General features: G+C 48.2%; 1 protein-coding gene across 1 annotated transcript; it reads left to right on the forward strand.

The window, feature by feature from the left end:
- Positions 1–2884: 2884 nt before the first annotated feature.
- Positions 2885–5120, forward strand: LOC129116776 (gamma-crystallin M3-like). The gene is made up of 3 exons (XM_054627489.1): positions 2885–3037; positions 4190–4432; positions 4842–5120. The coding sequence occupies exons 1-3, from the start codon at positions 3008–3010 to the stop codon at positions 5118–5120; spliced, it is 552 nt and encodes a 183-aa protein (XP_054483464.1). The 5' UTR covers positions 2885–3007.
- The last annotated feature ends 9878 nt before the right edge of the window (positions 5121–14998 follow it).

Here is a 14998-nt window from a genome sequence, read left to right on the forward strand (position 1 = left end):
CTGCTGTTCAAACATTTAAAGAGACAGGACACACGAAGAAGAGGAGCAGGAGAAGAGAATCCTTTACTAGTCCCAGCGGGGACTGTGCAGGCTCACAGCAGCAGAGAGTAAAGTGCACACAAGATAAAAATAAAAAATAAGCAATAAGAAACAGTAGAAAAACAACAATAACTGAAATATTATATTTACAGACAGAAAAACTATTATTGCGTATTGTATTGCACAGGTTTTTATTGTCATGTTTGGTGGCGAAGGAGCTGCACAGAGCTGCCAGGGTGTCCTGCATGGGGTGGGAGGTGTTGTTCATCAGGGATGACAGCTTGGCCATCACCCTCCTGTCTCCCACCACCTCCACCGTATCCAGTGGACACCCAGCACACTGCTGGCCTTCCTGACAAGCTTGTTCAGTCTCTTCTTGTCTGCTGCTGAGATGCTGCTGCTCCAGCAGACCACTGCATAGAAGATGGCTGATGCCACCACGGAGTTGAAAAAGGTCTTCAGGAGGTCTCCCTGCACTCCAAAGGTCCTCAGTCTCCTCAGCAGATAGAGTCTGCTCTGACCCTTTTTATACAGTGCATTTGAATGATTAGTCCAGTCCAGTTTATTGTTCAGGTGAACACCCAGGTACTTATAAGATCTCACAATCTCAATGTCCTGTCCCTGGATGTTCACTGGTTCCGGAGGACAGTGTTTACCCCGGCGGAAGTCCACCACCAGCTCTTTGGTTTCACCAGAGTTGATCTGGAGGCGGTTCCGCCGGCACCATCCTATGAAGTCCTGGTTCAGTTCTCTGTATTCCCTCTCATCGCCGGCGGAGATGAGGTGACGATGCAGAGTCATCAGAGAACTTTAGCAGGTGGCAGGTAGCAGAGTTGTATGTGAAGTCTGATGTGTAGATGGAGAAGAGGAATGGAGCCAGAACGGTTCCTTGTGGGGCCCCCGTGCTGCAGGACACCAGGTCTGACTCACACTCCCTTATCCTCACATACTGTGGACGGTTGGTGAGGTAGTCCAGTCCAGGATCCACGGTCTGCTCCAGCTTGTCCCTCAGAAGCAAAGGCTGGATGGTGTTGAAGGCACTGGAGAAGTCGAAGAACACGACTCTCACAGTGCTTCCAGCCTTTTCCAGGTGAGAAAGGCGTCTGTGTAGCAGGTAGATGACAGCGTCATCCACCCCGATGCCAGATTGGTAGGCGAACTGAAGAGGGTCCAAAGATGAGATCACCAGGGGGCGGAGGTGCACAAGGACCAGCCTCTCTCCAGAAGAAGAAGAAGAAGAAGAAGAAGAAGAAGTGGAAGGAGGAGGAGGAGGAGGAGCAGGACAAGAAGAAGAAGGGTTAAAGGTGAACTCAGGTGAAGGGTTAAGAAGAAGAAGAAAAAGAAGGAGGAGGAGGAGAAGAAGAAGAAGAAAGAGGAGGAGGAGGAGGAGCAGGACAAGAAGAAGAGGAAGAAGGGTTAAAGGTTAAAGGTGAGCTCAGGTGAAGGGTTAAAGGTGAACTCAGGTGAAGGGTTAAAGGTGAACTCAGGTTAAAGGTTAAAGGTGAACTCAGGTGAAGGGTTAAAGGTGAACTCAGGTGAAGGGTTAAAGGTTAACTCAGGTGAAGGGTGAAAGGTGAACTCAGGTGAAGGGTGAAAGGTTAAAGGTGAACTCAGGTTAAAGGTGAACTCAGGTGAAGGGTGAAAGGTTAAAGGTGAACTCAGGTTAAAGGTGAACTCAGGTGAAGGGTTAAAGGTTAACTCAGGTGAAGGGTTAAAGATGAACTCAGGTGAAGGGTTAAAGGTGAACTCAGGTGAAGGGTGAAAGGTTAAAGGTGAACTCAGGTGAAGGGTGAAAGGTTAAAGGTGAACTCAGGTTAAAGGTTAAAGGTGAACTCAGGTGAAGGGTTAAAGGTTAAAGGTGAACTCAGGTGAAGGGTGAAAGGTTAAAGGTGAACTAAGGTTAAAGGTGAACTCAGGTGAAGGGTTAAAGGTGAACTCAGGTTAAAGGTTAAAGGTGAACTCAGGTGAAGGGTTAAAGGTGAACTTGGGTTAAAGGTTAAAGGTGAACTCAGGTTAAAGGTTAAAGGTGAACTCAGGTGAAGGGTTAAAGGTGAACTCAGGTGAAGGGTTAAAGGTGAACTCAGGTTAAAGGTGAACTCAGGTTAAAGGTTAAAGGTGAACTCAGGTGAAGGGTTAAAGGTGAACTCAGGTTAAAGGTTAAAGGTGAACTCAGGTGAAGGGTTAAAGGTGAACTCGGGTTAAAGGTGAACTCGGGTTAAAGGTTAAAGGTGAACTCAGGTGAAGGGTTAAAGGTGAACTCAGGTTAAAGGTTAAAGGTGAACTCAGGTGAAGGGTTAAAGGTGAACTCGGGTTAAAGGTTAAAGGTGAACTCGGGTTAAAGGTTAAAGGTGAACTCAGGTGAAGGGTTAAAGGTGAACTCAGGTTAAAGGTTAAAGGCGAACTCAGGTGAAGGATTTATTTACTCATACATTATAATGTGTTATAGTTTATATACATGTATTTTATACATTATATCATGTATATGACCTATGGTGAGTATTTAGTTTGTAAAGATTTTGTGTTTTGTTTCTTAAGTTCCTTTTTGTTAAGTTTATATTTTCCCTAAGATATGTTTCCGTGAAAGAAAAAAATGAAGGATGTCACTAGTTTTTGATTATACTATATATATATATATACAAATGTATATATATATATATATATATATATATATATATGTCATAGTGTGTCTCTTTCCAGAAAGTTTGGAGTTCTGAGTGAACCAGAGAACAGAGTGAACCGGAGAACAGAGAGAACCAGAGAACAGAGGACTGGAGGAGACACACAGCTCTTTGTCTGTAGTTTCTAAGAGAAATGCCGAACGCTGAGCGTCTCTTTATGACGCCCTGCTGGCTCAGGCTCTTTGGACAAAGGGCTTCGGCTGCTCAGGTGCTATAAAGAGCAGCAGCTGCTCAACAGGTGACACACACAGCACAGGCAGCAGCAACAGCAGAGCAACCAGAGAGGCAACATGACTTCCAGCAGCATGAACATGAGCAGGGTGAGAACAACCGACCACCACGACAGGAACTTTATCTTCTCAACTAAGGTCTCTCATGAGTCCCTTAACTAAGGTCTCTCATGAGTCCCTTAACTAAGGTCTCTCATGAGTCCCTTAACTAACGTCTCTCATGAGTCCGTTAACTAAGGTCTCTCATGAGTCCCTTAACTAAGGTCTCTCAGGAGTCCCTTAGCAAAGGTCTCTCATGAGTCCCTTAACTAAGGTCTCTCATGAGTCCCTTAACTAAGGTCTCTCATGAGTCCCTTAACAAACATGACTCACGTGACCTGTCATGTGAGTCCCTTAACTGAGTCCCTTAACTAACGTCTCTCATGAGTCCCTTAACTAACGTCTCTCATGAGTCCCTTAACTAACGTCTCTCATGAGTCCCTTAACTAACGTCTCTCATGAGTCCCTTAACTAACGTCTCTCATGAGTCCCTTAACTAACGTCTCTCATGAGTCCCTTAACTAACGTCTCTCATGAGTCCCTTAACTAACGTCTCTCATGAGTCCCTTAACTAACGTCTCTCATGAGTCCCTTAACAAACGTCTCTCATGAGTCCCTTAACTAAGGTCTCTCATGAGTCCCTTAACAAACGTCTCTCATGGGTCCCTCTTTTTGAACGCCATATAGCTTTTAGGGTTATTCACTTAAATGAATAGCATAACTTTTAGTTCAGTTCACATTAACGTCAACATATAAGAACCATGCCAATGATAACATTTTGCGTCAATCCTGCTGTCAAACCAGAGCTTCTGGAAACTCACAGGAACATCTGGATCTCTGATGTCACTTCCTCCAAAAAATAACCAAAACACTCCAGGATGTGAGGATTTCTTCTTTCATTCTGACAGAAAGATGTGCGTTCATGTCTCCCTTCTCTCCTCTCTCCTCTCTCCTCTCCTCTCTCCCATCTCATATGACCTCTCTCCTCTTTCCTCTTTTCCTCTCCTCTCTCCTCTCTCCTCTCTCCCATCTCCTCTCTCTTCTCTCCTCTCTCCTCTCTCCACTTTCCTCTCTCCTCTCTCCCCTCTCCTCTCTTCTCTCTCCTCTCTCCTCTCTCCTCTCTCCTCTTTTCTCTCTCCTATCTCGTGTCTCCTCTCTCATGTCTCCTCTCTCCTCTGTCCTGTCTTATGTCTCCCGTCTCAGGTGGTCTTCTACGAGGACAGGGACTTCCAGGGCCGGTCCTACGAGTGCAGCAGCGACTGTGCCGACATGTCGTCCTACCTGAGCAGGTGTCAGTCCTGCCGGGTGGAGAGAGGCTGCTTCATGGTCTACGACCGCACCAACTTCATGGGCAACCAGTTCTTCCTGAAGAGGGGCGAGTACTCTGACTACCAGAGCATGATGGGAATGAGTGACTGCATCAGGTCCTGCCGTATGATCCCCATGGTAACCACTCAACCAATCATCTTCTTCATCACTGGACCCGACCAATCAGCCTCCGGTCTCATACAACGCAGGCGTCTTTATCCAACTGGAAATGTGCATAGTGTTGTTTAATAAGTGGGAAGTTGCTGGTAACCGTAGCTTACTTTCTAGCTAGCTAATAATGTAGTTTTGTTTAAGGAATACAGAGCAGCCCCCTTTTAAAGCCTACTCACTAGCTCACAGCGGCTCGCTAATTTATATTGATGATATACTTATTAATTACACTGATTCATCTCTATTTAAATTCAGATGAAACTTGGATTTACTTAATTTAATCATCGTTTTGCTGGACTCAGATGAAAACTAATCTGAGATTAAATTCATAATCCTTACAGTGTTAATAACGGCTGATTATTGATTATTGTTTCAGCACCGCGGCTCCTACAGGATGAAGATCTACGAGAGGGAGAACTTTGGAGGCCAGATGCACGAGCTGATGGACGACTGCAACAACGTCATGGACCGTTACCGCATGTCCAACTGCATGTCCTGTCAGGTGATGGAGGGACACTGGCTGATGTACGAGCAGCCCCAGTACAGAGGCCGGATGATGTACATGAGGCCTGGAGAGTACAGGAGCTTCATGGACATGGGCACCAGCAACATGAGGTTCATGAGCATGAGGCGCATCAGTGACTCCTACTACTAGTCTCCATGGAAACACAGAGAACTCCATAATAAAGTTCTCTTTGGCTTCATACCGTCCACAATCTTTTCTGTTGGAGCTCATTTTATCAGGAGAAAGAAAACTGATATTTTACAGTAATTTTTTCATTATTTGGCATCAATTAAACTATTTTATGTTCACAATTCAGAAGTTTACGTCAGAGGGCTTTACAATCTGTACACATATGACATCCTCTGTCCTTAGACCCTCACATCCTCTGTCCTTAGATCCTCATATCCTCTGTCCTTAGACCCTCACACCCTCTGTCCTTAGATCCTTCTCCCAGGATGGACAGAAGTCAATAGATGTCATGTGTACAGAATGAACAACATAACAGAGATGCAACACATTCAATGTTTATGACATGAATGATTCATATAATCACAGTAGTAAGCAGAGTAACCAAGGAAACAATGAAGACTACTTATAAAAGCATCAATGACTATAGTATAATAATAATAATAATAATAATAATGATATAGGGAATAGTAATAGTAATGTGACTAATAATGATAGTGGTAGTAGCAGTTGGTGTCAGCAGGGCCACAGCAGGAGACACGATGACAGTCCAGGTACCAAAACGATTCGTGGAAACCTGTGAGGAGGGAAAACACAAAGACTTCTGGGTAGAAGTAAAGTCAGTAATGTGCATAAATAGGAGATTAATACATAAACAAGGAGGGAGAGAAGAGGAGAGAGGAGCTCAGTGTATCCTAGAGGTCTGGGAATCAGAGGGGGACACTTTGTTGCAACAAGGAGTTTGACCGTCTAACGAGACGTCTCACTGTGTAACACTGATGTCTCTCTTTACTGATGAAGGTCTGGTTTAAAGATGAAGGTCTGGTTCACAGATTAAGGTCTGGTTTACAAATGAAGGTCTGGGTTACTGATGAAGGTCTGGTCAAGTGATGAAGGTCTGGTTTAGTGATGAAGGTCTGGTTTACTGATGGAAGTCTGGTTTACTGATGGAAGTCTGGTTTACTCATGAAGGTTTGGTCAAGTGATGAAGGTCTTGTTTACAAATAAAGGTCTGGCTTACTGATGAAGGTCTGGTTTACTGATGAAGGTCTGGTTTACATATGAATATCCGGCTTACTGATGAAGGTCTGGTTTAGTGATGAAGGTCTGGTTTACTGATGAAAGACTGGTTTGCATATGATGATCCAGATCACTGATGAAGGTCTGGTTTAGGGATGAAGGTCTGGTTTACTTATGACGATCTGGGTTACTGATGAAGGTCTGGTCTACAGATGAAGGTTTGGTTAAATGATAAAGGTCTGGTTAACAGTTGAAGGTTGGTTTAGTGATGAAGGACAAGGACTATGGACAGTCTGTCCTCAAAGACCTTCGTCCGAGTAGAATGACCTCATGCGAATCTGACCAAAACCAACAAATCAAACCCTACCTGTCTACCTGTCTGTCTACCTACCTGTCTGTCTACCTACCCGTCTGTCTGCCTGTCTGCCTGCTTACCTACCTACCTACCTGTCTACATACCTGTCTGTCTACCAGTCTGTCTACATACCTACCTATATGTCTACCTACCTACCTACCTACCTACCTACCTACCTACCTACCTACCTACCTACCTACCTACCTACCTACCTACCTACCTACCTACCTACCTACCTACCTACCTACCTACCTACCTGTCTGTCTGTCTGTCTGTCTGTCTGTCTGTCTGTCTGTCTGTCTGTCTACCTACATTTCTACCTACCTACCTACCTACCTACCTACCTACCTACCTACCTACCTACCTACCTACCTACCTACCTACCTGCCTGCCTGCCTACCTACCTACCTACCTACCTACCTACCTACCTACCTACCTACCTGCCGGTCTACCTACTTACCTATCTACCTACCTACTTACCTACCTACCTACCTAAATGTCTAACTGTCTACCTACCTACCTACATTTCTACCTACCTACATTTCTACCTACCTACCTACCTACCTACCTACATTTCTACCTACCTACCTACATTTCAACGTACGTACCTACCTACCTACCTACCTACCTACCTACCTACCTACCTACCTACCTGCCTGCCTACCTACCTACATTTCTAACTGTCTACCTACCTACCTACATTTCTACCTACCTGCCTGCCTACCTACCTACCTGCCTGTCTACCGACTTACCTATCTACCTACCTAAATTTCTAACTGTCTACCTACCTACCTACCTACCTACATTTCTAACTGTCTACCTACCTACCTACCTACCTACCTACCTGCCTACCTGCCTGCCTGCCCTACCTACCTGCCCACCTGCCTCTACCTGTCTACCTGTCTACCCACCTACCTGCCTACCTGTCACCACCTACCTGCCTACCTGTCTGCCTGCCACCTGCCTGCCTACCTGCCTACCTACCTACCTGCCTACCTGCCTGCCTGCCTGCCTGCCTGCCTGCCTGTCTGCCACCTGTCTACCTGTCTACATTTCTACCTACCTACCTACATTTCAACGTACGCACGCACGCCTACCTGCCTGCCTGCCTGCCTGCCTGCCTGCCTGCCACCCTGCCTACATTTCTACCTACTTACCTATCTACCTACCTACCTACATTTCTAACTGTCTACCTACCTACCTACCTACCTACATTTCTACCTACCTACCTACCTGCCTACCCCTACCTGCCTGCCTACCTGCCTGCCCACCCACCTACCTGCCTAACTGTCTACCACCTACCCACATTTCTACCACCTGCCTGCCTACCTACCTACCTGCCTGTCTACCGACTTACCCATTTACCTACCTAAATTTCTAACTGTCTACCTACCTACCTACCTACCTACCTACATTTCTAACTGTCTACCTACCTACCTACCTACCTACCTACCTACCTACCTACCTACCTACCTACCTACCTACCTACCTGTCTACCTACCTACCTACCCTACCTGTCTACCTACCTACCTACCTACCTACCTGTCTACCTACCTACCTACCTACCTACCTACCTACCTGTCTACCTACCTACCTACCTACCTACCTACCTACCTACCTACCTACCTACCTACCTACCTACCTACCTACCTGTCTACCTGTCTACCTACCTACCTGCCTACCTGTCTACCTACCTACCTGCCTACCTGTCTACCTACCTACCTACCTACCTACCTACCTACCTACCTGCCTACCTGTCTACCTACCTACCTGCCTGTCTACCTACATGCATCTCTACCTACCTGTCACATTCCTTTGTACAGGGGGGCGGCTGTGGCGTAGTGGAGAGCAAGGTAGTTCTCCAATCAGAGGGTCGGCGCTTCGGCAGTCGATGTGTCCTTGGGCAAGACACTTAACCCCAAGTTGCTCCTGAAGGCTTGCCATCGGTGTGGACTGGATGATGAATGTTAGTTCGAGTCTGATGGTGGCACCTTGATGGTAGCCTGTCATCAGTGTGTGAATGGGTGAATGATATGTAATATACTACTGACTGTAAGTCGCTTTGGATAAAAGCGTCTGCTAAATGACTCTAATGTCATGTAATGTAATGTACATACATGATTGTGAATCCTACCTGAATCCTACATGCACTCTACCTGAGTCCTAACTGAGTCTTAACTGGGTCCTAACAGAGTGTTACTTGAGTCTTAACTGAGTCCAACCCAAGAGTGAAACCTCCTTGCTGTATGACTCACAGTGATTCTTCCTGCTGCCAGCTGCTGTTCATCAGGGCTGACTCAGTCAATCAGAGGCCCGTGAGAGCCACTGTTAGGGGCTTATAGTGTATTAATTCAATTCAATTCAATTCAATTCAATTCAGTTTATTTTGTATAGCCCAGAATCACAAATTACAAATTTGCCTCAGAGGGCTTTACAATCTGTGCACATGCGACATCCTCTGTCCTTCCCTCACATCGGCACAGGAAAAACTCCCCTAAAAAACCCCTTTAACAGGGAGAAAAAAGGAAGAAACCTATGGGAGAACGACAGAGGAGGGATCCTTCTCCCAGGATGGACAGAATGCAATAGATGTCATGTGAACAGAATGAGCAGCATAACAGTTCTTAGATACAACACATTCAATGTATATGACATAAATGATTCATATAATAAGACTACTTTAATTATTACAGTAGAATTATAGCCATGAAAATAGGGATAGTAATGTGACTAATAATAATAATCGAAGTAGCAGTGGGTGTCAGTCGGCTCACAGCAGGAGGCACGACTACGGTCCAGGTACCACAACGATTCATGGAAACCTGCAGAACGAGAAAGCAAAAGGGCTTCAGGGTGGGAGTAAAGCTAAAATGCTTAATGGTACAGGTAATAGTAATAGTAATGTGAATAGTAATAATAATAATGGTGGTAGCAGTCGGTGTCAGCAGGGCCGTAGCAGAATGCACATCCACGGTCCAGGTACAGCCACGATTTATAGAAGCCTGCGAAGCGAGAAAGCACAAAGACTCCAGGGTAGAAGCAAGTCAATAAGCGTAATAGTACAGGCAATAATAATAGTAATGTGACTAATAATGATAGTGGTAGTAGTAGTGGGTGTCAGCAGGGCCTCAGTAGGTGGCACGATGACAGTCCAAATATAACCCCGATTCCTGGGAACCTGCGAGGCGAGAAAGCACAAGAACTCCGGGGAAGAAGCAAAATCAGTAATGTGCATAAATAGGAGATTAATACATAAAGAAGGAGGGAGAGAAGAGGAGAGAGGAGCTCAGCGTATCCTAGGTAGTCCCCGGCTGTCTAGGCATATAGCAGCATATCTAGGGGCTGGACCAAGGCGAACCTGAACCAGTCCTAACTATAAGCGCTATCAAAAAGGAAGGTCTTAAGCCTGCTCTTGTAAGTGGTGAGTGTGTCTGCCCCCGGACTGAAACTGGAACCTGGTTCCACAGAAGAGGAGCCTGATAACTGAAGGCTCTGGCTCCCATCCTACTTTTATATACTCTAGGAACCACAAGTAACCCTGCATTGATTGAGCGTAGCTCTCTAGTTGGGTAATATGGAACTATAAGTTCCTTAAGATAAGACGGTGCCTGACCAGTTAGAGCTTTGTAGGTAAGTAAAAGAATTTTAAATTCTATTCTTGATTTAACAGGGAGCCAGTGCAGAGAAGCTAATACTGGAGTAATATGATCTCTTTTCTTAGTTTTTGTTAGAACACGTGCTGCAGCATTCTGGATCAACTGTAAAGATCTAAGAGACCTATTAGAGCAGCCTGATAATAAGGAGTTACAGTAATCTAGTCTAGAGGTAACAAATGCATGAACTAGTATTTCTGCATCACTTTGAGACAGGATTTGCCTGATTTTCGCAATGTTACGTAAATGAAAAAAGGCTGTCTGTTGTGTGTGAAAGACTGACACGCACACGTGTTTAGAATGTACACTGCATTACTTTACTTCCGTCTCATGTGTCGATCAACACTTCCTTGTTTACAATGCCCGCGCATTACACGTCACGTCTCTTAAAGGAACCGTAACCACTATTTAGTAACATACAGCAAACCCATGTATCACAGTGTGACCATGTTATTAGAACATAACATTTTCCTCCCCCCACGAAAAGCAAACAGCATACCACCCCAACTAACAACCAACCCAAACATTCGTCAAGAAAACTGAACATCTAATCAAGATATCAAAATGTACTAGGCAAGAATCTGTGAAGACAACCGCTAGACTAAACATGGTAATTCGTGACATAGTCCTGCAAGGCAACAGGCCGAGCCCTGGCCCGCACCGGCCTCGGGTCCGGCACCACAACCTCCTGGCGTGGTGCTGCGGGGGTGCAACCAGGGCCGGGGGTGGGCCCGGATCAGTGGCCACGTTGCGGGGGAATGGTGACTGGGCTCGTGCCGTGGCCAAGTGCTCAGAGAGGGGTGCCGGGACTTTCCTCAGCCTACTAGCATGCCACCGTGATCCGTCGTCGAGCAGAAATGTGGCGGGGCCAAGAAGGCGACTGATCTGTCTGGGTTGGGACCAGAACGAGGCCAACTTGTTGTGTCGCTGCGGCCGTCGAGCCCTGACCCAGTCTGAGACCTGAAGGGACGGTGGCCTCGCCCTGCACTTCTTGTCCACCCTTTCCCTCGTCTTCTGCTGCCGTGCAGCAACAGTCTCTCGGATTCGGGCCAGGGAGGGCATGGGAAAGTCACTATTTGGTGCTCGGAGCCTGTGTAATGGCAGTCCCAATTCTCGTCCGAGCATCAGAAACGCTGGTGATACAAGCGTGGTGGAGTGATGGCTTGCTCTGTAGTGCAGCAAGGTCTGGTTGAGTGCCTCCTCGAATGCACAGCCTTGGGCCAGGTGTGCACGAATCCCGTTCTTCAGTGTTGCATTAAAACGCTCTACTCCACCGTTGGCCTGTGGGTGGTAAAAAGCGGTTCGGATGTGCTTGACACTCCTGCTGGCAAGAAAGTCAGAGAACTCCGCAGATGTCATCTGCGGGCCATTATCTGTTGTCCCAGCGGGCAAAGAGGCCATCCAGTATCCGAACCATGACGTGCGACGTCACCGTCCCCACTGGCACAACCTCCGGCCACTTAGAGTGGAGGTCGTAAACGACCACCAGGAAGCGCTGGTGGTGGGGAACACCACGGCCATGGATTTCCCCACAGATGTCCAGCTGTACATGTTCCCAGGGACGTGAAGGCCAGGGGAGCGGTTGCAGGGGTGGGGTTGAAGGGGGTCCGGTTTTCCCACTGAGGAGGCACGCTGAGCAGTCCTGGACCAGATGTTCAATATCGCGGTCGATGGCTGGCCACCACACCAACTCACGGCACCGCTGCTTGAGTTTCACGATTCCCAGGTGACCCTCATGTGCCATTGACAGGACACGTGCACGCAAAGTGTTTGGGACGACGGTGCAGAGCCCCCTCGAGACACACGTGTCTGCCCAGCAGGAGAGCTCATCTTTCACCCGAGCAAACGGTTTCAACTCTTCCGGGATGTGGGACGGCCAGCCGTTTCTGATGTAGGTGCACAGCTTGGATAGTATCGGGTCTCGTCCTGATTCAGTGTTCAGTTCCTCCAGTGTGACTACTGGCTGCAATGGTGCATAGAGCGCTTGGATGAGAGCTGGTTCTTCATCGTGTGATGGTACAGAAGGGTTTGGGGCTGCGATGGAGCGAGAAAGGAGATCTGCCACCACGTTTTCCCTGCCCGGCGTGAAGATGAGGTCATAGTGGTACTGGCGGAGGCGTTCCGCCCAGCGATGGAGTCGGAGAGGCTTGTGTCCCGAACCTGACGTGGAGAGCACCGTTGTGAGGGCCTGGTGGTCCGTCCTGATGGTGAAATGACGGCCATAGACATACATGTGCCACCTCTCGCACGCCCACACACAGGCCAATGCTTCACGTTCACCCACGGAGTACCGCTGCTCAGTGGGTGTCAGGGCCCGAGATGCGAAGGCGATTGGCCTCTCCGTGCCGTCATGAAGCTGCGACAGGACAGCTCCAACTGCAGCAGTGGAGGCGTCGCAGGTGATGAAGGTTGGGCTCAAGAGGCTGAAATGGGCGAGGACAGGAGGTGAGGTTAATTGTTTTTTCAGCATGAAAAATGACTCAGAGCACTGTGGTGACCAAGCCCACGGCTCCTCCTTCTTCAGGAGCTGGCGGAGGGTGCTGTCGTTTGTGAGTAGTTGGGCAGGAAACGCAAATAATAAGCCGTCATTCCTAGGAACGATGCAACCTGTGTGATGGAGGTTGGTTCAGGGATGCGTTGTATTGCGTCAACGTTGGAGGAGAGCGGTGCAATGCCATCAGCTGAGAGGCGGAATCCAATAAAGTCCACAGTCGGTACTGAGAAGAGACATTTCTCCCCGTTCAGTGTCAGGTGATGTTTGGTGAGGGCCACAAACACTCTGTGTAAGCGGGCATCGTGGGTGGCTTGGTCTGGCCCATGCACCACAATGTCGTCCAGGTAAACTGCTGTCCCCGGGACCCCAGCGAGAATTGTAGACATGACCTTTTGGAAGCAGCTGGGGGCAGAGCTAAGACCAAACGGCATGCGTGTGTACCTGAACACCCCAGCGTGTGTCACAAATGCTGTCAGGTCCCGGCTGGCCGGGTGAAGGGGAACTTGCAGGTAGCCCTGGCGTAAATCCAACTTTGTGAAGACCGTTGATCCATGGAAAAGAGAGGTGAGCTCCTCAGCTGTAGGTAAAGGATATTTGTCTGGAATGACAGCTTTGTTGACCTGTCGCAGATCCACACAGACCCGGAGGCCCCCTGACTTTTTCTGTGCAACCACCAGGTTTGAGATCCAAGGTGCTGCATTTATTGGCTCGATGATGCCCTCTTCTAGCAGGGAGGTGAGCTCTGCAGTGACGCCCTCCCGGAAGGTGAGTGGCAGGCGCCTGAGGGGCTGCATAACTGGTGTCACGGCAGGGTCAACCAGGGGCCGATGAGTGAATGCTGTCAAGCAGCCCAGGCCGTCGAACAGCGCTGGCCACTGCTGGTGCATCGTTGGGAAGACCTGCATTATAGCTCTTCCACTATTGTCCATCAGAGAGAAACCCAGTGCAATGAAGAGATCGAGGCCAAGAAGGTTGGTTCCCCGCTGTGCCACATGAAAAGGGAAGGAGGGAAGGTGTATCGTACCATAGCGGACAGGCAGGTCAATTGTGCCCACAATCTCGATGGCAGAATTTGCATATCCCCGCAAGCTTGTGGATGGGGGTCCCAGTGGCATGCGGGAAAAGAATTTCCTGTATGTGGCCAAATTGAGGAGCGACGCTGCAGCCGCAGTGTCCAGGATGAGTGGCACGCTTACCTCCCCCAGCCGCACTGTGCAAGTTTTGAATGATACTCGTGTAGAACGAATATTACTAATTTCTGTGTATCCGGAAGTGGACTGAGGAAGCCTGTGCTGCCGTGCTTCATTGGTTGGAGCTGAACGACAGACTTTAGCAAAGTGGTTTAATCTAGAACAGTTTCTGCAAACCTGTCCACGGGCAGGGCACTGTGATGCTCTTGTGGCATGAGAACTGGATCCACAGTTGCCGCAATTGCGTCTGGAGCCCACAGTGGGGCGCTGTCTATTCATTTGTTGCACAGGCAGGCTGTCACCGCTATCAGTGGGCGGGAAAAACTGTGACGTTTCTGCGCGCTGCAGCTGTTGCGCCTAACGCTGTGTGGTGAGCAGGGCCGGTCAGCAGAGTAGAGCATTCCAGAGCACATTCCACTTGCAACGCTATTTTGATTGCATCAGTCAGTGTCAAAGCATCAGGTTCCATAAGCAGTTTTTCCCGTGTCTTGTCACATGACGTGCCTTCTATCAGCTGGTCTCTGATCATTTGGTCATGCAATGCTCCATACTCACAGGCTCGTGCCAGCTCACGTAGGTCAGCTACAAAAGTCTGTATGGACTCGCCGGGTCGTTGGTGGCGCTTCCTGAGTCTGTACCGCCGTATCAGGACACGTTGTTTCCCAGAGAAATGGTCCGTCAGCAGCTTGACTGTATCCTCGAAAGCTGTTGCTGAGCCGAGCGCTCCAAGAACACGCTGGCCCTCGGTACCGAGGCAGTGGACGAGGATAGCGGTCTTTCGCTTGTCGGGAAGCTCGTCGTCGGAGAATCCGAGCGCATCAACATAGGCATTAAAACCTGTCAGCCACCGTGTCCATGGCACTGCGGGTTACCCGGGCACCGCGAGAAACACTTCGGGTGGGGAAGGCTAAATCCAGCCATCCTTGTCGCCAAATGTTGTGTGTGAAAGACTGACACGCACACGTGTTTAGAATGTACACTGCATTACTTTACTTCCGTCTCATGTGTCGATCAACACTTCCTTGTTTACAATGCCCGCGCATTACACGTCACGTCTCTTAAAGGAACCGTAACCACTATTTAGTAACATACAGCAAACCCATGTATCACAGTGTGACCATGTTATTAGA

This window comes from Anoplopoma fimbria, unplaced genomic scaffold (genome assembly GCF_027596085.1).
Source record: "Anoplopoma fimbria isolate UVic2021 breed Golden Eagle Sablefish unplaced genomic scaffold, Afim_UVic_2022 Un_contig_8995_pilon_pilon, whole genome shotgun sequence".
Lineage (NCBI taxonomy): Eukaryota > Metazoa > Chordata > Actinopteri > Perciformes > Anoplopomatidae > Anoplopoma > Anoplopoma fimbria.